Below are 25,195 nucleotides of genomic sequence, written 5' to 3' on the forward strand. Positions count from 1 at the left end.
CTGTGCTCCGGCTCTATATACTCTGTGCTCCATCTCTATATACTCTGCGCTCCATCTCTATATACTCTGCGCTCCGGCTCTATATACTCTGCGCTCCGGCTCTATATACTCTGCGCTCCATCTCTATATACTCTGCGCTCCGGCTCTACATACTCTGCGCTCCATCTCTATATACTCTGTGCTCCGGCTCTATATACTCTGTGCTCCATCTCTATATACTCTGTGCTCCGGCTCTATATACTCTGCGCTCCGGCTCTATATACTCTGCGCTCCGGCTCTATATACTCTGCGCTCCATCTCTATATATTCTGTGCTCCATCTCTATATACTCTGTACTCCGGCTCTATATACTCTGTGCTCCGGCTCTATATACTCTGTGCTCCGGCTCTATATACTCTGTGCTCCATCTCTATATACTCTGTGCTCCGGCTCTATATACTCTGTGCTCCATCTCTATATACTCTGTGCTCCGGCTCTATATACTCTGTGCTCCATCTCTATATACTCTGTGCTCCATCTCTATATACTCTGTGCTCCGGCTCTATATACTCTGTGCTCCGGCTCTATATACTCTGTGCTCCATCTCTATATACTCTGTGCTCCGGCTCTATATACTCTGTGCTCCGGCTCTATATACTCTGTGCTCCATCTCTATATACTCTGTGCTCCATCTCTATATACTCTGTGCTCCATCTCTATATACTCTGTGCTCCATCTCTATATACTCTGTACTCCATCTCTATATACTCTGTGCTCCGGCTCTATATACTCTGTGCTCCATCTCTATATACTCTGTGCTCCATCTCTATATACTCTGTGCTCCATCTCTATATACTCTGTGCTCCATCTCTATATACTCTGTGCTCCATCTCTATATACTCTGTGCTCCGGCTCTATATACTCTGTGCTCCATCTCTATATACTCTGTGCTCCATCTCTATATACTCTGTGCTCCATCTCTATATACTCTGTGCTCCGGCTCTATATACTCTGTGCTCCGGCTCTATATACTCTGTGCTCCGGCTCTATATACTCTGTGCTCCATCTCTATATACTCTGTGCTCCATCTCTATATACTCTGTGCTCCGGCTCTATATACTCTGTGCTCCGGCTCTATATACTCTGTGCTCCATCTCTATATACTCTGTGCTCTGGCACATTATATATATATTACAGCCTCCTGTACATTATATATATATTACAGTCTTATATATCTATACATACATTACATTGTCTTGTACAGTAGATGACGTCACCTGGCCCCGCCCCCGGAGCGCAGCCGCGCCTGCTGATTGGCTGTCTCTCGGCCGCCTGCCTGTGTTATGATTCGAATATAAATGCAGCGCTGCGGCTGCAGCCGAGCAAAGAGGCCGGGGCAGCGGAGGAGGAGGAGGAGGACGGGAGGAGGAAGGGGAGCGCTGCCGGAGCCACTGCCGGAGCCACTGCCGGAGCCACTGCCGGCCGCCGCCGAGACTCTGCTGCCTGGGACAGACTGTGCCGCTGTGTGCACCCTGCGTGCTGCGCCGATGTCTACGATCTACTGCACGGCCTTACTGTATTCTGCACGCTCCGGTCACTGACTGACGCTCTTCTGCACTCTCCGGTCACTGACTGACGCTCTTCTGCACTCTCCGGTCACTGACTGACGCTCTTCTGCACGCTCCCGTCACTGACTGACGCTCTTCTGCACGCTCCCGTCACTGACTGACGCTCTTCTGCACGCTCCCATCACTGACTGACGCTCTTCTGCACTCTCCGGTCACTGACTGACGCTCTTCTGCACGCTCCCGTCACTGACTGACGCTCTCCTGCATGCTCCGGTCACTGACTGACGCTCTTCTGCACGCTCCCGTCACTGACTGACGCTCTTCTGCACGCTCCCATCACTGACTGACGACCTTCTGCACGCTCCCGTCACTGACTGACGCTCTTCTGCACGCTCCCGTCACTGACTGACGCTCTTCTGCACGCTCCCGTCACTGACTGACGCTCTTCTGCACGCTCCCTTCACTGACTGACGCTCTTCTGCACGCTCCCGTCACTGACTGACGCTCTTCTGCACGCTCCCGTCACTGACTGACGCTCTTCTGCACGCTCCCGTCACTGACTGACGCTCTTCTGCACGCTCCCGTCACTGACTGACGCTCTTCTGCACGCTCCCGTCACTGACTGACGCTCTTCTGCACACTCTGGGTGCTGCTTTTCTGCATTTGCACGGCTTGTCAGCTTTCTTTGCAAGATGGAGATGACAAAACTGCTGAGAGAGTTCAGTCCCGTTCGCCCCGTCCTGCCCCGACCCTGCACCCTGTTACCCTGCGGCCGGAGCCTGCTGTCCCCGGACACCGGAGGGGTGCTGTCCCCGGTCACCAGCCTGACCTTCACCATGAATCGGCTCACCGGCCTGGGAGGGTAAGAACCGACAGAGCACAGTGCTGCGTATACCACGTACCTGCTTTGTGTATTGATATATGTTGGTGTGTACTGATTTACGGCGCTTGGGGTACAGTGCTGTGTATACCATTATATTCTGGTATACTAGTGTGTTGGGAGTACCGAGGTGCAGCGCTGTGTGTAGCAGTGTGCAGCGCTGTGTGTAGCGGTGTACGTAGCGGTCTGCAGCGCTGGGTGTACCGGTGTGCAGCGCTGGGTGTACCGGTGTGCAGCGCTGGGTGTACCGGTGTGCAGCGCTGGGTGTACCGGTGTGCAGCGCTGGGTGTACCGGTGTGCAGCGTTGGGTGTAGCGCTGGGTGTACCGGTGTGCAGCGCTGGGTGTACCGGTGTGCAGCGCTGGGAGCACCGGTGTGCAGCGTTGTGTGCAGCGCTGAGTGTACGGCGCTGGGTGTACCGGTGTGCAGCGCTGGGTGCAGCGCTGGGTGTACCGGTGTGCAGCGCTGGGTGTACCGGTGTGCAGCGCTGGGTGTACCGGTGTGCAGCGTTGTGTGCAGCGCTGAGTGTACGGCGCTGGGTGTACCGGTGTGCAGCGCTGGGTGTACCGGTGTGCAGCGCTGGGAGTACCGGTGTGCAGCGCTGGGTGTACCGGTGTGCAGCGCTGGTTGTACCGGTGTGCAGCGCTGGTTGTACCGGTGTGCAGCGCTGGGTGTAGCGCTGGGTGTACCGGTGTGCAGCGCTGGGAGCACCGGTGTGCAGCGTTGTGTGCAGCGCTGAGTGTACGGCGCTGGGTGTACCGGTGTACGGCGCTGGGTGTACCGGTGTGCAGCGCTGGGTGTACCGGTGTGCAGCGCTGGGTGTACCGGTGTGCAGCGCTGGGTGTACCGGTGTGTAGCGCTGGGTGTACCGGTGTGTAGCGCTGGGTGTACCGGTGTGCAGCGCTGGGTGTACCGGTGTGCAGCGCTGGGTGTACCGGTGTGCAGCGCTGGGTGTACCGGTGTGTAGCGCTGGGTGTACCGGTGTGCAGCGCTGGGTGTACCGGTGTGCAGCGCTGGGTGTACCGGTGTGCAGCGCTGGGTGTACCGGTGTGCAGCGCTGGGAGCACCGGTGTGCAGCGTTGTGTGCAGCGCTGAGTGTACGGCGCTGGGAGTACCGGTGTGCAGCGCTGAGTGTACCGGTGTGCAGCGCTGGGTGTATCGCTGGGTGTAGTGGTGTGTATCGCTGGGTGTAGTGGTGTGCAGTTTAGCTGTGTATATGGGGGTACACATGGGGTGTACAGTATTTTGGGTACATACTATGCTCCGCCTGCCCTGTGTACGGCCCCCGTGTAACCTGGCGCTCGGCCCCAGTGTAACCTGGCGCTCGGCCCCCATGTAACCTGGCGCTCGGCCCCCGTGTAACATGGCGCTCGGCCCCCTTGTAACATGGCGCTCGGCCCCCTTGTAACATGGCGCTCGGCCCCCTTGTAACATGGCGCTCGGCCCCCGTGTAACATGGCGCTCGGCCCCCGTGTAACATGGCGCTCGGCCCCCGTGTAACATGGCGCTCGGCCCCCGTGTAACATGGCGCTCGGCCCCCTTGTAACATGGCGCTCGGCCCCCTTGTAACATGGCGCTCGGCCCCCTTGTAACATGGCGCTCGGCCCCCGTGTAACATGGCGCTCGGCCCCCGTGTAACATGGCGCTCGGCCCCCGTGTAACATGGCGCTCGGCCCCCGTGTAACATGGTTCTCTCTTGTAGGGTTGTGGTATCTGTAGCTGTCAGGTCCCATTAACCCCACCGTGCAGAGACCCCATAGCTGTCCCTGATCCGCCCTGCGGGGTCTTCACATTGGGGCAGCTCGATGGTTCTGAGCCTTGGAGGGAGGAGGCATCATATCCTGTGCAGGGATAGAGCGGTCACCTCGGCCGTGCTGTGACTTGTAGTCCCCTAACGATGATGATGACTGACCGCGGTCCCTCTCACCTTCAACATTACAGGCAAAGCGACACCCCGAAGAGAAGAGCGGAGCTGCCGTCCTATCGGAGTAGGACGCCGTCCCTGAGCCGCACCGCGTCCTCCGACTCCTCTGACTCTGGTGGGTTTTATACTGGTGGGCTTTATAACGAGCCTGCTTCTAGTATGGTGTTAATTATGGCCTCTGTCATCCCCAGGCTTATGTATGGACTACCTCAGCCCCCTGGACCCGGATTTGCCCACAGAAATGTAAGTCTCCTTTTTCTCAGTTGCCAGCCCCCTCACTGGGCGAGGGTGGTCTTAAGGGGCGTATTCACTGACATGAAGCAGAGATGTCCGCCGCGGCTGTCGTCCTCTGTGCACATAGAGCAGCAGGAAGGTACGGCGACATCTGCGGACACCATCTGGTATCTGTCTTTGTGATGGATGCCTCGTAACCCACTGCCATCCATCTCCTGTGGCAGGAGCGTGGCTGTGCAGCCGCAGTCGGGGTGGTGGGCGTCTGCAGCCGCAGTCGGGGTGGTGGGCGTCTGCAGCCGCAGTCGGGGTGGTGGGCGTCTGCAGCCGCAGTCGGGGTGGTGGGCGTCTGCAGCCGCAGTCGGGGTGGTGGGCGTCCGCAGACGGGGTGGTGGGTGTCTGCAGCCTCAGTCGGGGTGGTGGGCGTCTGCAGCCGCAGTCGGGGTGGTGGGCGTCTGCAGCCGCAGTCGGGGTGGTGGGCGTCTGCAGCCGCAGTCGGGGTGGTGGGCGTCTGCAGCCGCAGTCAGGGTGGTGGGCGTCTGCAGCCGCAGTCAGGGTGGTGGGCGTCTGCAGCCGCAGTCGGGGTGGTGGGCGTCTGCAGCCGCAGTCGAGGTGGTGGGCGTCCGCAGACGGGGTGGTGGGCGCCTGCAGCCTCAGTCGGGGTGGTGGGCGTCTGCAGTCGGGGTGGTGGGCGTCCGCAGTCGGGGTGGTGGGCGTCTGCAGCCGCAGTCGGGGTGGTGTGTGTCTGCAGCCGCAGTAAGGGTGGTGGACATCTGCAGCCCCAGTCGGGGTGGTGGGCGTCTGCAGCCGCAGTCGGGGTGGTGGGCGTCTGCAGCCGCAGTCGGGGTGGTGGGCGTCTGCAGCCGCAGTCGGGGTGGTGGGCGTCTGCAGCCGCAGTCGGGGTGGTGGGCGTCTGCAGCCCCAGTCGGGTTGGTGGGCGTCTGCAGCCCCAGTCGGGTTGGTGGGCATCTGCAGCCCCAGTTGGGGTGGTGTTTGTCCGCAGCCGCAATCGGGGTGGTGGGCGTCCGCAGTCGGGGGTGGTGGGCGTCCGCAGTCGGGGAGGTGGGCGTCGTTCACACAGCGCAGTTTGCTTCTGTTCTCCTGCCCAGAGGAATGCAGCTGTAAAGACTGATCCCACGGGATGACAGCTGAGATAGAAGCCAGACCTGTACTGGAATATATATGGGCAGGACTACAACTCCCAGCATGTCAAGAAAGGTTTTTAGAAGTGGACAGACTTGCCGATAAAGTTTATAGAAGATAGAGTTGGCTGTGGTCAGGCTTTCTGGCTACACTGATCACAAACAGTGGAGCAGTTGCCCGTAGCAACCAATCAGATTGCTTGTTTCATTTCCAATCTGCACTGGAAAAAATGAAAGCTGTAATTTGATTGGTTGTTATTGCGGCCTTGTTCTTATATTACATTTTCACTAAGTTCACGTTGTATTATTAACTCCAAACATGTCAGTCAGTAACCTGCACAAAGAGGAGGCATCGGGGGGCGGGGGGGTCATTTACTTTATGGCTTCAGGGACAGGTGCACTTTGTTGATAAAGATGTCAGATATGATGAAATAAATAACACTTTTGGCCCCACGTGCCGCTCCTCCCCCTTGTGGGTGTAATGTCCGCCCTAATTGGGGTCAGTCTGGTGTTGACACTGCCGGGCACCTGTTGGCACTTCATATAACAGGACGGGGGTGCGGGGTCATGTCTGCCCATAAAGGACAGCTGCTGGGCTTCCTGCACCTCTACCCCCGCCATTGTATCCCTCTCATTCCGCTCTATGGTGGTCTCCACACATTATACACGGACATTTGCTTTGCTCCCCTGAAGTGCGAGGGAGGGGGGGGGGGTGAATAAAGGGTGGGGGGCCGGAAGAAAGAGCAGAGAATGGGTTAATGGCGGCCTGCGGAGAATGGAGCAATCTGGGGAGGGTGACAGGTCTGCAGAGGAAGGTAATTGGATGGTGGCTGCCCCCCATCTGCTGCGGTCTGCTCCATCTGTGCGTACACGTGCCCCCCTGCAGCCGGCCATCTTGTAATGAATGGAAGCCACACTTATCAGACAGCTGCGGCCCGACGCTTGCACGGGGCATGCTGACAACAAAGGCGGACATTTACATACAGGTGGAGGGGGCTGCCCGGCCATAGAGACGAGGAGGAGGGGGCTGCTCTGCACGCTGCGGGACAAAAATGCCTTTTGTTGGGGGATTTTATGTATAATGTTTACTCTCGGGGTCATGTGACCTCTGTGTATACCCATCTGCACGCACTGCATATATCCCAGATACAACGCCCATGTGTACCCCGCTCTGCACCTGCACAGGATGGCCGATCACTCGCTGCCGCTTTCTCATTTTCTCTTTCCTTCCTTCCTTCAGTTTCGAGAAGTCTATTTTCGACAGAGGAGTCCTGAACAATGAGTGAGTAATGACGGGTGCTTATCTGATCGCTACTTCTGGCCACTGCTGACACCCCCTCCACTGCTGACACCCCCTCCACCGCTGACACCCCCTCCACCGCTGACACCCCCTCCACCGCTGACACCCCCTCCACTGCTGACTCCCCCTCCACCGCTGACACCCCCCCCCCACTGCTGACACCCCCCCCACTGCTGACCCCCCCCCCCCACTGCTGACCCCCCCCCCACTGCTGACCCCCCCCACTGCTGACACCCCCTCCACTGCTGACACCCCCCTCCACTGCTGACACCCCCCTCCACTGCTGACACCCCCCTCCACTGCTAACACCCCCCTCCACTGCTGACACCCCCCTCCACTGCTGACACACCCCCCTCGCTGACACCCCCTCCACCGCCCCATTCACTGCAACCATAAGAATGGCTGGTGTTAACCCTTTGCGGGTGCATTACAAAAAAGTTTTTACTTAAACTTTATTCGCCGCCATTTCTTCACCCCAGATGATGTGAAATATTCCTATGATGACCCTGACGCTCCGTTCTGATTTCTTTTCTTCTTTTATTCTTGCAGTTGTAAAGCACCGATCAGAAGACAGTCCTTACCGGTAAGTTTCCTCGTATTATAGTGCAAATGACATACAGTGTAGGCTTAATGTATATATACTCCACGGCAGGGGGGCCTTGGACTGGTATCAGTACATACCTAGACTAGTTTCTGCAGGATATCACAACCTGCCGTCTTCTGACCCCATGGTGGTCTGTACATGAGGAGATAATCCCTTTTCCACTAACTGCTTGCCTCCTGTCCCGGGATATCTGCATGTACGTAAAACACGGCTACCATCATCCTGACCGACTGTTCTTGCATTTTATAGGTGACGCGCCTCCATGGAAGCCCGGTCCTGAGAAGACTCTCCAGTACATCAGACCTGGATTTCGCCAGTCCCAGGGAAGGACAGCCTGCAGCCAAAGACAACAAGGAGAATGTAAGTCCCTGGGATCATGGGCAGCACGATGGTTCAGTGGTTAGCACTGTATAGTGGCTCAGTGGTTAGCACTGTTGCTTTGCAGCGCTGGGATCCTGGGTTCAAATCCCACCAAGGACAACATCTGCAAGGAGTGTGTATGTTCTCCCCGTATTTGTGTGGGTTTCCTCCCATATGAAAAAGACACTGATAGGGGATGTAGATTGTGAGCCCCAATGGGGACAGTGATGATTATGTCTATAAAGCGCTGTGGAATATGATGGCGCTACATAAGAAACACATAAATAATGGGTGCGACCTCTGAGGATACTGTATCCCTCCTCACTCCGTATCACTGACGATATCAATTTCCTCCATGAATCTCGGCTTTTGACCCTTTATTTTTAATCTTTGTATTCCCTTCCTTGCAGGACGTCTTCTTATTCAAGAGGCCGTTCATGTGTCCGGTGTTAAGGAACCGTCTACGTAGCTATGAGACCTTCAAGGCAAGACCTAACTCTGCCCCCTCCCTCATGGTGAGTCTCCGGCTGTAGACCGACCCTGCAGGGGGCGCCACTTCTTATGACTAGATATGGTGTGAATAAATTTGCAGGACCTGGTTCAGCAGCGGTATCAGTAATAAATGGCATTCTTACGGACCCCTGATTAGCCGGCCGGGCGCGACGTCCCATTTGTGTCACGCTGCATAGATGACGTCACACAAGGCCAGCTAATCCAATGGGGGGGCCGCGAATGCCATCAGATTAGAAGGGGTTTACAGGGAACCTACTGAGGTGGTCGGTGCAACGCATCCTGCACATCGATTCGCACCATCTCTACTTATGACCCAGAGAATCGTCCTGTTCCAAAAATTCCAATCTATGAAATGGAATTTTGTACATAGGCAACAAATCCATAGATCAGAATGAATAAATGTGTAAGAATATAGAATAAAGCAGAAGATGAAAGAAAATGCTAAAATATTCACCTACTGAATCCAGCGCTGCCGCTGTGGTGGTGCCTGGTGGTCCTGCATGTGGTGCTGCCCGACCTTGTCCTGCACCTGGTCCTGCATGTGGGTGGTGGTCCCTGCTGGTCCTGCATATGGGTGGTGGTCCCTGCTGGTCCTGCATATGGGTGGTGGTCCCCGCTGCAGCTATGATGTTATGTGGATGATAGATAGGACATCATTGCTCCAGGACCGGCGGAGGTATAAAAAGAAACTCTCTGCCCAATGTGAAAGAACACTATACAGTATGGTAGTATGCTCGAGCCAAATTGTCATTCCCCTTCCAGTTCTCCCCGGAGAGAATCGGGTTTGACTTGGATTCTGAAAGCCCAGTCCGGTTACGCAAATCTTCCCTGACCTTCTCTCTGCACGATGATGAAGATGATGACGGCTTCATGGAGATCATGGATGACGATGACGTGAAGGTGCGTCCACCTTTCTTGTAACGAGCGAGACACTTACTTGACACTCTTCTCCTTATTCTCACCTACTGTAATCTACTAATCTAATCTTCAGGGTGAACCAAATCTTCCCACCGGTATGAAGAACCTTCTGTGCGCACCCTTGAAAAAGGAGGAGACGCATGATGTGGTATGCTGTCGCATTTTATCATTCCTCTCTGTAGAGATCTGGTCTGTGACCGGCGTCTGGGTCCTCTCTGTAGAGATCTGTGACCGGCGTCTGGGTCCTCTCTGTAGAGATCTGTGACCGGCGTCTGGGTCCTCTCTGTAGAGATCTGTGACCGGCGTCTGGGTCCTCTCTGTAGAGATCTGTGACCGGCGTCTGGGTCCTCTCTGTAGAGATCTGTGACCGGCGTCTGGGTCCTCTCTGTAGAGATCTGTGACCGGCGTCTGGGTCCTCTCTGTAGAGATCTGTGACCGGCGTCTGGGTCCTCTCTGTAGAGATCTGTGACCGGCATCTGGGTCCTCTCTGTAGAGATCTGTGACCAGCGTCTGGGTCCTCCCTTTAGAGATCTGTGACCAGCGTCTGGGTCCTCCCTTTAGAGATCTGTGACCGGCGTCTGGGTCCTCTCTGTAGAGATCTGTGACCGCCGTCTGGGTCCTCCCTTTAGAGATCTGTGACCGCCGTCTGGGTCCTCTCTGTAGAGATCTGTGACCGGCGTCTGGGTCCTCTCTGTAGAGATCTGTGACCGGCGTCTGGGTCCTCTCTGTAGAGATCTGTGACCGGCGTCTGGGTCCTCTCTGTAGAGATCTGTGACCGGCGTCTGGGTCCTCTCTGTAGAGATTTGTGACCGCCGTCTGGGTCCTCCCTTTAGAGATCTGTGACCGGCGTCTGGGTCCTCTCTGTAGAGATCTGTGACCGGCGTCTGGGTCCTCTCTGTAGAGATCTGTGACCGGCGTCTGGGTCCTCTCTGTAGAGATCTGTGACCGGCGTCTGGGTCCTCTCTGTAGAGATTTGTGACCGGCGTCTGGGCCCTCTCTGTAGAGATCTGTGACCGGCGTCTGGGTCCTCTCTGTAGAGATCTGTGACCGCCGTCTGGGTCCTCCCTTTAGAGATCTGTGACCAGCGTCTGGGTCCTCCCTTTAGAGATCTGTGACCGGCGTCTGGGTCCTCTCTGGAGAGATCTGTGACCGGCGTCTGGGTCCTCTCTGTAGAGATCTGTGGTCTGTGACCGGCGTCTGGGTCCTCCCTTTAGAGATCTGTGACCGGCGTCTGGGTCCTCTCTGTAGAGATCTGTGACCGGCGTCTGGGTCCTCCCTTTAGAGATCTGTGACCGGCGTCTGGGTCCTCTCTGGAGAGATCTGTGACCGGCGTCTGGGTCCTCTCTGTAGAGATCTGTGGTCTGTGACCGGCGTCTGGGTCCTCCCTTTAGAGATCTGTGACCGGCGTCTGGGTCCTCTCTGTAGAGATCTGTGACCGCCGTCTGGGTCCTCTCTGTAGAGATCTGTGACCGCCGTCTGGGTCCTCTCTGTAGAGATCTGTGACCGCCGTCTGGGTCCTCTCTGTAGAGATCTGTGACCGCCGTCTGGGTCCTCTCTGTAGAGATCTGTGACCGGCGTCTGGGTCCTCTCTGTAGAGATCTGTGACCGGCGTCTGGGTCCTCTCTGTAGAGATTTGTGACCGCCGTCTGGGTCCTCCCTTTAGAGATCTGTGACCGGCGTCTGGGTCCTCTCTGTAGAGATCTGTGACCGGCGTCTGGGTCCTCTCTGTAGAGATCTGTGACCGGCGTCTGGGTCCTCTCTGTAGAGATCTGTGACCGGCGTCTGGGTCCTCTCTGTAGAGATTTGTGACCGGCGTCTGGGCCCTCTCTGTAGAGATCTGTGACCGGCGTCTGGGTCCTCTCTGTAGAGATCTGTGACCAGCGTCTGGGTCCTCCCTTTAGAGATCTGTGACCGGCGTCTGGGTCCTCTCTGGAGAGATCTGTGACCGGCGTCTGGGTCCTCTCTGTAGAGATCTGTGGTCTGTGACCGGCGTCTGGGTCCTCCCTTTAGAGATCTGTGACCGGCGTCTGGGTCCTCTCTGTAGAGATCTGTGACCGGCGTCTGGGTCCTCCCTTTAGAGATCTGTGACCGGCGTCTGGGTCCTCTCTGGAGAGATCTGTGACCGGCGTCTGGGTCCTCTCTGTAGAGATCTGTGGTCTGTGACCGGCGTCTGGGTCCTCCCTTTAGAGATCTGTGACCGGCGTCTGGGTCCTCTCTGTAGAGATCTGTGACCGGCGTCTGGGTCCTCTCTGTAGAGATCTGTGACCGGCGTCTGGGTCCTCCCTTTAGAGATCTGTGACCGGCGTCTGGGTCCTCTCTGTAGAGATCTGCGGTCTGTGACCGGCATCTGGGTCCTCTCTGGAGAGATCTGTGACCGGCGTCTGGGTCCTCCCTTTAGAGATCTGTGACCGGCGTCTGGGTCCTCCCTTTAGAGATCTGTGACCGGCGTCTGGGTCCTCCCTTTAGAGATCTGTGACCGGCGTCTGGGTCCTCCCTTTAGAGATCTGTGACCGGCGTCTGGGTCCTCCCTTTAGAGATCTGTGACCGGCGTCTGGGTCCTCTCTGTAGATCTGTGGTCTGTGATCGGCGTCTGGGTCCTCTCTGTAGAGATCTGTGACCGACGTCTGGGTCCTCTCTGTAGAGATCTGTGACCGGCGTCTGGGTCCTCTCTGTAGAGATCTGTGACCAGCGTCTGGGTCCTCCCTTTAGAGATCCGTGACCAGCGTCTGGGTCCTCCCTTTAGAGATCTGTGACCGGCGTCTGAGTCCTCTCTGTAGAGATTTGTGACCGGCGTCTGGGTCCTCTCTGTAGAGATTTGTGACCGGCGTCTGGGTCCTCTCTGTAGAGATTTGTGACCGGCGTCTGGGTCCTCTCTGTAGAGATTTGTGACAGGCGTCTGGGTCCTCTCTGTAGAGATTTGTGACCGGCGTCTGGGTCCTCCCTTTAGATATCTGTGACCGGCGTCTGGGTCCTCTCTGTAGAGATTTGTGACCGGCGTCTGGGTCCTCTCTGTAGAGATTTGTGACCGGCGTCTGGGTCCTCTCTGTAGAGATTTGTGACCGGCGTCTGGGTCCTCTCTGTAGAGATCTGTGACCGCCGTCTGGGTCCTCTCTGTAGAGATTTGTGACCGGCGTCTGGGTCCTCCCTTTAGAGATCTGTGACCGGCGTCTGGGTCCTCTCTGTAGAGATCTGTGACTGCCGTCTAGGCCGCTCTCCTCTACTGACCTCTCGTTTCCCTTCATCTCTTAGGATTTGGTTATAAAAAGCAAATGTCGCCGCCTGTTCCGCTCGCCGTCCATGCCGAGCAGCATCATACGACCAGTCCTGAAACGAGTGGACAGACCAGACGACGGCGACACTCCGGTGAAACCTAAGCGGCAGAAGAACGTGGCCTGTGTGGCCACAGAGGAGCCCGAGCCGGTGGAGCCGGTGAGTACAGAGGAGACCCCCTCTTGTAAGAACCTCGCCGTCATACGGCCATATCTGTAGGTAACTCATCCCGAATGTTTCCCTCCGTATTAGAAAATGAAGCTCGGACGATCCAAGTCACTCTGCGTGGAAACAGTCGAGAACATTTTAGATAACGATCAAAGGGATTTAATTGGCGACTCCTCGAAGGTAAGACGAGAAAGAGTAGTCAACTGATAATATTCTCACGCTGTGTACAGGTGTATATGTATATATATATATATATATATATATATATATATATATATCCTGGCAGGGACCGCTGCAATTCCCAGGAATGACGGTGGTTTGGACACTGCGTATAATCATGTATTACATCTACAGATGTTTGTACCTTTCCATTTTATAGACATATTTATTGAAGACGGTGGACGGTCAGCACCAGGACCTCAAGTACATCACCCCAGAAATGGTGAGTGTGGCCCCTGCTTGCGGCCCCCGGTGCTGTAATACATACGGTATAATATGATATAACCCCCTGCTTGTCCCATCAGATGAATGACGTGCTGAATGGAAAGTATGCGCAGCAGATCGATCGCTGCATCGTTGTGGACTGCCGCTACCCGTACGAGTATGAGGGAGGACACATCAAGGTAAGGGGGAACCACGGTCAATGGTCGGATGGAATAATACATATATATCTGTGCTCAATGCCTTGTGTCCTCCTTCCTGCAGGGGGCAGTGAATCTCCCAATGGAGCAGGACGTGGACGCTTTCCTCCTGAAGACGCCGATCGTGCCGAGCGGCGAGGATAAGAGAGTCATCATCATCTTCCACTGTGAATTCTCCTCCGAGAGAGGACCCCGCATGTACGTGCTTCCCTTGTGTATAACCACACGTATAAGACGTCTTATCTAGAATTGTTATCTCACTATTCCTTATTACTCGGCAGGTGCCGCTTTGTTAGGAAGCAGGACAGGAGCAGCAATGAATACCCCAAACTCCATTACCCCGAGCTGTACGTGCTGAAAGGGGGCTACAAAGAGTTCTTCCCCGGCTTCCAGGTGGGTGACGTCTCACAGTATACATGGTGGTCATCTCTGTACCGTGCCCTCAGATCTGCAGTTTGGGGTGATCACCCCATACACAACTGCAGGTCCGTGCCGGTGTCTGCCATGACTAATGGGCTTTCTCCCTTCCTCTGTTGCAGACGCTGTGCGAGCCTCAGGCTTATCGCTCCATGTATCACAAAGACTTTAAGGAAGACCTAAAACTCTTCCGTGCCAAGAGTCGGACATGGGGAGGCGACAGGAGCAAGCGGGAGATCTACCGGCAGCAGACCAAGTGGTGATGAGTCTACAGAAAGAGCCTCACCCCGGACACCGGACCATCACAAGGCCGGCATTTACGTTGGTCATCAGTTGTGAAAGATCTTGGGATAATCTCAGAGGACGGACCCCCCAGACTGGAGATCATCTGCTGGACCCACCATGGTGTAAGGACAGGACTTCTCTGATGGCTGGAGTCCTGCAGGACACAAACTTGATCATGTCTGTACCACAAGGACGTCTCATGGAGTCGTGTGAATACTTGAAGTTGCACTTGCACTTTTCTTGGGTATTGTAAGGCGGCGGCCGCCTCCTCCACTGCTCTGCGCGGTCAATCAGTCTCCACGCGTCGCCACCACCCGTCTACGGGAGCCCTCACCGCCGTCCTGCTCCGAGGGATGGACTCTACAGGAGGTTATAGTCCAAATTTTTTTTTTTTTTTTTACTATTTTTATATAAAATTTTATATTTCTCCCCTCGGCATTACTTGTGTGTTCTCGTTGCTGTGTATTATATAGGGGGAGGGTTTCTGTATATTCTACATATCGTAACATATATCCACAAATACTGGAGCCGGGGTTAATATTCTCATCTCCTGGGTAGAAGAGAAACGCCTGTTCTGCAGGTAACATGGCCGACACCTAGGTGGACTGCAAAAAAATCCAAAAATATTCTCCTTCACTTAAAGTGGACGTTCTCATCAGTGGGGTACTCTTATGAAATGGAGCGACAGTCGAAGATGCGCAGGTCCCGGCAGTCGGCCCCCCGGCCATCAGCACGTTCTCCCCGGACCCCCTCTAAACACAGCTTACAACATGGCAGCTGCTGCACAATAACTGTGAAATTCAGGAAACCTCAGACGCTTCACTCATGATTAATATCAATGATCCCAGAAATTAATTTTTTTACATTTTTCCAGATTTTATCGCCCGCAGCAAAATTATAACATTTATTTTTTTTGTCATTTTCTTGCATTAAAAAAAATTGTATTTTCTTCCTTATTTTTCTTTCATCCTGATACAAATGGCGTCTCCCCCGGAGCGGCTGGCGCACTTTTATTTTTGCGGTTTTTCTCTCGTTGTTTTTCCCCCGTTTGGTGTTTAGCGCTTGTATTTATGGATGTTCTTGGTTCTTGTGGTCCCTGTCGCCATGATTCTTCTATGTATTCATCCCCCGGTCGGACCTCGCACCGTCCTGTGTACACAATCTGCCGCCATCTTTATATTTCTTATTTATGTCGTTTGCACACTTTGTCTTTTTTTTTTTGCTGTAATGAAGCTGTTTTCTACCAATCTGTTGTGAGGACGCTGGGACCCCGGATGATTAGACGCCGTATCCGGCTGCTGACGCTTCGCGCTTTTATTTTATTTTATTTAATTTTTTTTGCTATTTTTCATTATGTCACAAATTCAGGGATAATAAAATTCTGATTGTTACACTGAACGCGTGGTCTGTGCGCCTGCGGGATTACGGGGGAATCCAGGAGCGGCGGATAGGAGCGCTTAGTGGTCATGTGACCTCCCCTATGGCTTCTGATTGGTGGAGATCAGCGGCGCCTGAGGGATTGTGTCCCGGTATGACACCTACGAGGTGCAGGGATCATTCTGCTTCCCTTTAAGGCCAGAAAATCCCCTACAGAGGGGGAAATACGAAGCGTTATGGGGACAGGATGGTGCTTTCACAATAATGTCTGACTATTCCCACCTCACAATCAGCGTAACCCGGTGATTTCCCAAAGAAATCCCATTAAAGAGGCCATGTAAGTGCGTTTTGTTTGGTTGCTAAGGACGCCCTGCCTAGCAACCGGTGTTGTCGTGCTGCACTCCCCCCCCTTAGCAGCCCCTCGGTTTGATTGCTCAGGCTGTGAGGACACACCGGGGGGGGGGCACGTCACCATGGAGACGCCACTTCTCTGATTTATTTTCTGACGCTTTGTGTGGAGAATTCCTGTAAATTGCTGTTGGATAGCGATGGCTTCCCGTCCGCCCCGTGAGAACCTCGGCTCACAGCGTCAATATCCCCCACATGAGATGAGCGTTCGTATTGCGCCTCCTTCAGGTGCGTGGCAGTACGGCCGCCAGTGCAGCTCTTCTCATATAGGGTCAGCCATGTTTCCCAAACACCATCCTGAACTAGACCACTATGTGACCATTCAGACACCGCAGAAATGTCGGTGACATCTGTGTTCTTCTAAGGTCTTTACCTTCTCTATATAAACAGCTCACGTCCATGTATCTCCCCCCCGACCAGCATATAGGACCAGCACATATATACCGACCCTGCAATCTCCACTACAGACCCCATGAAATCACATGAGCGTCCATCACACAGGAACGGAGAAGTGATCCCACAACTGACGCGTTTCACAGACTCCGCACAGCAGGAAGTGCAGCCGCCTCACCGCAGGGTCTGATCTGGGGCCGGTGAGAAGAAATTGGGTAAATGACAGCAGTGACATCGGAGGGGATCATTAGCGGCCGCAGGTGGTTATAAAGTCCCTATGAACAAATGTGCGTAGTGACCGGGACGAAAAGACTGCAACGACAAAATTTAGATGCATAGATCCATCTGGTGTATGGGTTTCGCACGTACAGAGATCTATCTGGTGTATGAGTTTCGCACATAGAGAGATCCATCTGGTGTATGGGTTTCGCACGTACAGAGATCCATCTGGTGTATGGGTTTCGCACGTAGAGAGATCTATCTGTTTTATGAGTTTCGCACATAGAGAGATCCATCTGGTGTATGGGTTTCACACATAGAGAGATCCATCTGGTGTATGGGTTTCACACATAGAGAGATCCATCTGGTGTATGGGTTTTGCACATAGGGAGATCCATCTGGTGTATGGGTTTCGCACATAGAGAGATCCATCTGGTGTATGGGTTTTGCACTTAGAGAGATCCATCTGGTGTATGGGTTTCACACATAGAGAGATCCATCTGGTGTATGGGTTTTGCACATAGGGAGATCCATCTGGTGTATGGGTTTCACACATAGAGAGATCCATCTTGTGTATGGGTTTTGCACATAGGGAGATCCATCTGGTGTATGGGTTTCGCACTTAGAGAGATCCATCTGGTGTATGGGTTTTGCACTTAGAGAGATCCATCTGGTGTATGGGTTTCACACATAGAGAGATCCATCTGGTGTATGGGTTTTGCACATAGGGAGATCCATCTGGTGTATGGGTTTTGCACATAGGGAGATCCATCTGGTGTATGGGTTTCGCACTTAGAGAGATCCATCTGGTGTATGGGTTTTGCACATAGGGAGATCCATCTTGTGTATGGGTTTCGCACTTAGAGAGATCCATCTTGTGTATGGGTTTTGCACATAGGGAGATCCATCTTGTGTATGGGTTTTGCACATAGGGAGATCCATCTTGTGTATAGATCCCACACGTATGGAGATTCAGAGAGTGTATAGATTCAACAAGTACGGGGACCTGACATGTCAAGAGATCCAGACATTGTAAAGATCCTCTTGTAGACCTCGGCCTAGGAGCTGACAATCTAACATTGTCAGCAGTAATGCTGCAGCTGTGTCCTGCCATTATAAAGCTGGCGCATATGGCGGCCTCCGCTGTCCGGGGAATGTGGCCACATGGCAGGTACCTGGATAATGGGGCAGATTATACCCAGGAATGTCACCGACACTAATCACCAGAGAGACGATGAGGAGTGTAGTACTGTGCCGGCCTCTACTAAGGTATCACAGCATAGGCTTAGATACACAGGTCTGCAGACAGGATCATGCAGGATGAGATACACAGTATCACATGACGGGATTAGATACATGAGCTTGTGTACACTGTATCCACCCGTCATTATATAATGCTGCGAGCGTGGAAAGAATCCAGACTCCCGAGAGATTATTGTCACCTCTCCTCACCCTGTTCAGGTATTTCTGGTTCATTTATAGAATATCTGCGAATAATGTATAAAACCGACGTCTGACCGCGAGGAACCTGCGAGGTTATCCAGATGGTAATGGGGTTCTCCACCCAAAACAAAGGACATGAAAACCCTCTACCGGAGCAAAACCACTGCAGAAGTCATCCGATATGACTACCCCTGTGTGCAAACATATAGCTGATATAATACTGCCCCCTATGTACAAGACCATAACTACTACAATACTGCCCCCTATGTACAAGAATATAACTACTATAATACTGCTCCTATGTACAACAATATAACTACTATAATACTGCCCCCTATGTACAAGAATATAACTACTATAATACTGCTCCTATGTACAAGAATATAACTACTATAATACTGCCCCTATGTACAAGAATATAACTACTATAATACTGCTCCCTATGTATAAAAATATAACTACTATAATACTGCTCCTATGTACAAGAATATAGCTACTATAATACTGCCCCTATGTATAAGAATATAACTACTATAATACTGCTCCTATGTACAAGAATATAACTACTATAATACTGCTCCTATGTACAAGAATATAACTACTATAATACTGCTCCCTATGTACAAGATTATAACTACTATAATACTGCCCCCTATGTACAAGAATATAACTACTATAATACTGCTCCTATGTACAAGAATATAACTACTATAATACTGCTCCCTATGTATAAGAATATAACTACTATAATACTGCTCCCTATGTACAAGAATATAACTACTATAATACTGCCCCCTATGTACAAGAATATAACTACTATAATACTGCTCCTATGTACAAGAATATAACTACTATAATACTGCTCCTATGTACAAGAATATAACTACTATAATACTGCTCCCTATGTACAAGATTATAACTACTATAATACTGCCCCCTATGTACAAGAATATAACTACTATAATACTGCTCCTATGTACAAGAATATAACTACTATAATACTGCTCCCTATGTATAAGAATATAACTACTATAATACTGCTCCTAGTACAAGAATATAACTACTATAATACTGCCCCCTATGTACAAGAATATAACTACTATAATACTGCTCCTATGTACAACAATATAACTACTATAATACTGCCCCCTATGTACAAGAATATAACTACTATAATACTGCTCCTATGTACAAGAATATAACTACTATAATACTGCCCCTATGTACAAGAATATAACTACTATAATACTGCTCCCTATGTATAAAAATATAACTACTATAATACTGCTCCTATGTACAAGAATATAACTACTATAATACTGCCCCTATGTATAAGAATATAACTACTATAATACTGCTCCTATGTACAAGAATATAACTACTATAATACTGCTCCCTATGTATAAGAATATAACTACTATAATACTGCCCCCTATATACAAGAATATAACTACTATAATACTGCTCCCTATGTATAAGAATATAGCTACTATAATACTGCTCCCTATGTATAAGAATATAGCTACTATAATACTGCTCCCTATGTACAAGAATATAACTACTATAATACTGCTCCCTATGTATAAGAATATAGCTACTATAATACTGCCCCTATGTACAAGAATATAACTACTATAATACTACTCCTATGTACAAGAATATAACTACTATAATACTGCTCCCTATGTACAAGAATATAACTACTATAATACTGCCCCCTATGTACAAGAATATAACTACTATAATACTGCTCCTATGTACAAGAATATAACTACTATAATACTGCTCCTATGTACAAGAATATAGCTACTATAATACTGCTCCTATGTACAAGAATATAACTACTATAATACTGCCCCTATGTACAAGAATATAACTACTATAATACTGCTCCTATGTACAAGAATATAACTACTATAATACTGCCCCTATGTACAAGAATATAACTACTATAATACTGCCCCTATGTACAAGAATATAGCTACTATAATACTGCTCCTATGTACAAGAATATAACTACTATAATACTTCTCCCTATGTACAAGAATATAACTACTATAATACTGCCCCTATGTACAAGAATATAGCTACTATAATACTGCTCCTATGTACAAGAATATAACTACTATAATACTTCTCCCTATGTACAAGAATATAGCTACTATAATACTGCTCCTATGTACAAGAATATAACTACTATAATACTGCTCCTATGTACAAAAATATAACTACTATAATACTGCCCCTATGTACAAGAATATAACTACTATAATACTGCTCCTATGTACAAGAATATAACTACTATAATACTGCCCCTATGTACAAGAATATAACTACTATAATACTGCCCCTATGTACAAGAATATAGCTACTATAATACTGCTCCTATGTACAAGAATATAACTACTATAATACTGCTCCTATGTACAAGATTATAACTGCTATAATACTGCCCCCTATGTACAAGAATATAACTACTATAATACTGCTCCTATGTACAAGAATATAACTGCTATAATACTGCCCCTATGTACAAGAATATAACTACTATAATACTGCCCCTATGTACAAGAATATAGCTACTATAATACTGCTCCTATGTACAAGAATATAACTACTATAATACTTCTCCCTATGTACAAGAATATAACTACTATAATACTGCTCCCTATGTACAAGAATATAACTACTATAATACTGCCCCTATGTACAAGAATATAGCTACTATAATACTGCTCCTATGTACAAGAATATAACTACTATAATACTGCCCCTATGTACAAGAATATAACTACTATAATACTGCCCCTATGTACAAGAATATAGCTACTATAATACTGCTCCTATGTACAAGAATATAACTACTATAATACTGCTCCTATGTACAAGAATATAACTACTATAATACTGCCCCCTATGTACAAGAATATAACTACTATAATACTGCTCCTATGTACAAGAATATAACTACTATAATACTGCTCCTATGTACAAGAATATAACTACTATAATACTGCTCCTATGTACAAGAATATAACTACTATAATACTGCCCCTATGTACAAGAATATAACTACTATAATACTTCTCCCTATGTACAAGAATATAACTACTATAATACTGCCCCCTATGTACAAGAATATAACTACTATAATACTGCCCCTATGTACAAGAATATAGCTACTATAATACTGCTCCTATGTACAAGAATATAACTACTATAATACTGCTCCTATGTACAAGAATATAACTACTATAATACTGCTCCTATGTACAAGAATATAACTACTATAATACTGCTCCTATGTACAAGAATATAACTACTATAATACTGCTCCTATGTACAAGAATATAACTACTATAATACTGCCCCCTATGTACAAGAATATAACTACTATAATACTTCTCCCTATGTACAAGAATATAGCTACTACAGTTATATGAAAAAGTTTGGGCACCCCTATTAATCTTAAGCTTAATGTTTTATAAAAATTGGTGTTTTTGCAGCAGCTCTTTCAGTTTGATATATGTAATAACTGTTGGACACAGTAATGTTTCTGCCTTGAAATGAGGTTTATTGTACTAACAGAAAATGTGCAATCTGCATTCAGACGAAATTTGACAGGTGGATAAGTATGGGCACCCTTATCATTTTCTTGTTTTAAATACTCCTACCTACTTTTTACTGACTTACTAAAGCACTTTTTTTGGTTTTGTAACCTCATTGAGCTTTGAGCTTCATAGCCAGGTGTATGCAATCATGAGAAAAGCTACTTAAAGAGGCCACTTGCAAGTTGTTCTCCTGTTTGAATCTCCTCTGAAGAGTGGCATCATGGGCTCCTCAAAACAACTGTCAAATGATCTGAAAACAAAGATTATTCAACATAGTTGTTCAGGGGAAGGATACAAAAAGCTGTCCCAGAGATTTAACCTGTCAGTTTCCACTGTGAGGAACATAGTAAGGAAATGGAAGAACACAGGGACAGTTCTTGTTAAGGCCAGAAGTGTCAGGCCAAGAAAAACATCAGAAAGGCAGAGAAGAAGAATGGTGAGATCAGTCAAGGACAATCCTCAGACCACCTCCAGAGAGCTGCAGCATCAACTTGCTGCAGATGGTGTCACTGTGCATCGGTCAACTATACAACGCACTTTTCACAAGGAGAAGCTGTATGGGAGAGTGATGCGAAAGAAGCCGTTTCTGCAAGCACGCCACAAACAGAGTCGGCTGAGGTATGCAAAAGCACATTTCTTTTTGGAAGAAGGTCCTGTGGACTGATGAAACCAAGATTGAGTTATTTGGTCATACAAAAAGGCGTTATGCATGGCGGCAAAAAAACACAGCATTCCAAGAAAAGCACTTGCTACTCACAATAAAATTTGGTGGAGGTTCCATCATGCTTTGGGGCTGTGTGGCCAATGCCGGCATCGGGAATCTTGTTAAAGTTGAGGGACACATGGATTCCACTCAGTATCAGCAGATTCTTGACAATAATATTCAAGAATCAGTGACAAAGTTGAAGTTACGCAGGGGATGGATCTTTCAGCAAGACAATGATCCAAAACACCGCTCCAAATCTACTCAGGCATTCATGCAGAGGAACAATGACAATGTTCTGGAATGGCCATCCCAGTCCCCAGACCTGAATATCATTGAACATCTGTGGGATCATTTGAAGAGGGCTGTCCATGCTCCGCGACCATCAAACTTACAGGAACTGGAATTGTTTTGTAAAGAGGAATGGTCAAAAATACCTTCATCCAGGATCCAGGAACTCATTAAAAGCTACAGGAAGCGACTAGAGGCAAAAGGAGGATCTACTAAATATTAATGTCACTTTTCTGGTGAGGTGCCCATACTTATGCACCTGTCAAATTTTATTTGAATGCAGATTGCACATTTTCTGTTAGTACAATAAACCTCATTTCAAGGCAGAAACATTACTGTGTCCACCAGTTATTACATATATCAAACTGAAAGAGCTGCTGCAAAAACACCAATTTTTATAAAACATTAAGCTTAAGATTAATAGGGGTGCCCAAACTTTTTCATATAACTGTATAATACTGCTCCTATGTACAAGATTATAACTACTATAATACTGCTCCTATGTACAAGAATATAACTACTATAATACTTCTCCCTATGTACAGGAATATAACTACTATAATACTTCTCCCTATGTACAAGAATATAACTACTATAATACTGCCCCTATGTACAAGAATATAGCTACTATAATACTGCCCCCTATGTACAAGAATATAACTACTATAATACTGCCCCTATGTACAGGAATATAACTACTATAATACTGCTCCTATGTATAAGATTATAACTACTATAATACTGCTCCTATGTACAAGAATATAACTACTATAATACTGCTCCTATGTACAAGAATATAACTGCTATAATACTGCCCCCTATGTACAAGAATATAACTACTATAATACTGCCCCTATGTACAAGAATATAACTACTATAATACTGCCCCCTATGTACAAGAATATAACTACTATAATACTGCTCCCTATGTACAAGAATATAACTACTATAATACTTCTCCCTATGTACAAGAATATAACTACTATAATACTTCTCCCTATGTACAAGAATATAACTACTATAATACTGCCCCTATGTACAAGAATATAGCTACTATAATACTGCCCCCTATGTACAAGAATATAACTACTATAATACTGCCCCTATGTACAGGAATATAACTACTATAATACTGCTCCTATGTATAAGATTATAACTACTATAATACTGCTCCTATGTACAAGAATATAACTACTATAATACTGCTCCTATGTACAAGAATATAACTGCTATAATACTGCCCCCTATGTACAAGAATATAACTACTATAATACTGCCCCTATGTACAAGAATATAACTACTATAATACTGCTCCCTATGTACAAGAATATAACTACTATAATACTGCTCCTATGTACAAGAATATAACTACTATAATACTGCTCCTATGTACAAGAATATAACTACTATAATACTGCTCCTATGTACAAGAATATAACTACTATAATACTGCTCCCTATGTATAAGAATATAACTACTATAATACTGCCCCATATGTACAAGAATATAACTACTATAATACTTCTCCCTATGTACAAGAATATAACTACTATAATACTGCTCCTATGTACAAGAATATTGCTACTATAATACTGCTCCTATGTACAAGAATATAACTACTATAATACTTCTCCCTATGTACAAGAATATAACTACTATAATACTGCCCCTATGTACAAGAATATAACTACTATAATACTGCTCCTATGTACAAGATTATAACTACTATAATACTGCTCCTATGTACAAGAATATAACTACTATAATACTGCTCCTATGTACAAGAATATAACTGCTATAATACTGCCCCCTATGTACAAGAATATAACTACTATAATACTGCCCCTATGTACAAGAATATAACTACTATAATACTGCTCCCTATGTACAAGAATATAACTACTATAATACTGCTCCTATGTACAAGAATATAACTACTATAATACTGCCCCTATGTACAAGAATATAACTACTATAATACTGCTCCTATGTACAAGAATATAACTGCTATAATACTGCCCCCTATGTACAAGAATATAACTACTATAATACTGCCCCTATGTACAAGAATATAACTACTATAATACTGCTCCCTATGTACAAGAATATAACTACTATAATACTGCTCCTATGTACAAGAATATAACTACTATAATACTGCCCCTATGTACAAGAATATAACTACTATAATACTGCTCCCTATGTACAAGAATATAACTACTATAATACTGCTCCTATGTACAAGAATATAACTACTATAATACTGCCCCTATGTACAAGAATATAACTACTATAATACTGCTCCTATGTACAAGAATATAACTGCTATAATACTGCCCCCTATGTACAAGAATATAACTACTATAATACTGCCCCTATGTACAAGAATATAACTACTATAATACTGCTCCCTATGTACAAGAATATAACTACTATAATACTGCTCCTATGTACAAGAATATAACTACTATAATACTGCTCCTATGTACAAGAATATAACTACTATAATACTGCTCCCTATGTATAAGAATATAACTACTATAATACTGCC

At 48.2% G+C, this 25,195-nt stretch overlaps 1 protein-coding gene across 1 annotated transcript; it reads left to right on the plus strand.

Moving 5' to 3' along the window:
• The first annotated feature begins 1,346 nt into the window (after window positions 1–1,346).
• Window positions 1,347–15,592, plus strand: CDC25B (cell division cycle 25B). Its single transcript, XM_073649855.1, has 16 exons — window positions 1,347–2,409; window positions 4,368–4,465; window positions 4,542–4,593; window positions 6,964–7,005; window positions 7,573–7,606; window positions 7,877–7,987; window positions 8,398–8,502; window positions 9,263–9,400; window positions 9,492–9,566; window positions 12,668–12,847; window positions 12,941–13,036; window positions 13,236–13,298; window positions 13,381–13,479; window positions 13,562–13,695; window positions 13,779–13,890; window positions 14,037–15,592. The coding sequence occupies exons 1-16, from the start codon at window positions 2,240–2,242 to the stop codon at window positions 14,175–14,177; spliced, it is 1,650 nt and encodes a 549-aa protein (XP_073505956.1). The 5' UTR covers window positions 1,347–2,239; the 3' UTR covers window positions 14,178–15,592.
• The last annotated feature ends 9,603 nt before the right edge of the window (window positions 15,593–25,195 follow it).

Source organism: Phyllobates terribilis, unplaced genomic scaffold (assembly GCF_046119375.1).
Source record: "Phyllobates terribilis strain yellow unplaced genomic scaffold, ASM4611937v1 Scaffold_1__5_contigs__length_1240528914, whole genome shotgun sequence".
Taxonomy (NCBI): domain Eukaryota; kingdom Metazoa; phylum Chordata; class Amphibia; order Anura; family Dendrobatidae; genus Phyllobates; species Phyllobates terribilis.

What these genes read in the sequence shown, in the direction of transcription:
- CDC25B (XM_073649855.1), top strand. Translation starts at nt 2,240, where the DNA reads ATGGAGATGACAAAACTGCTGAGAGAGTTCAGTCCCGTTCGCCCCGTC. An exon ending in CCGGATTTGCCCACAGAAAT is followed by an intron (nt 4,594 to 6,963) that starts GTAAGTCTCCTT and finishes TCCTTCCTTCAG; the next exon opens with TTTCGAGAAGTCTATTTTCG. An exon ending in ATGAGGGAGGACACATCAAG is followed by an intron (nt 13,480 to 13,561) that starts GTAAGGGGGAAC and finishes TCCTTCCTGCAG; the next exon opens with GGGGCAGTGAATCTCCCAAT.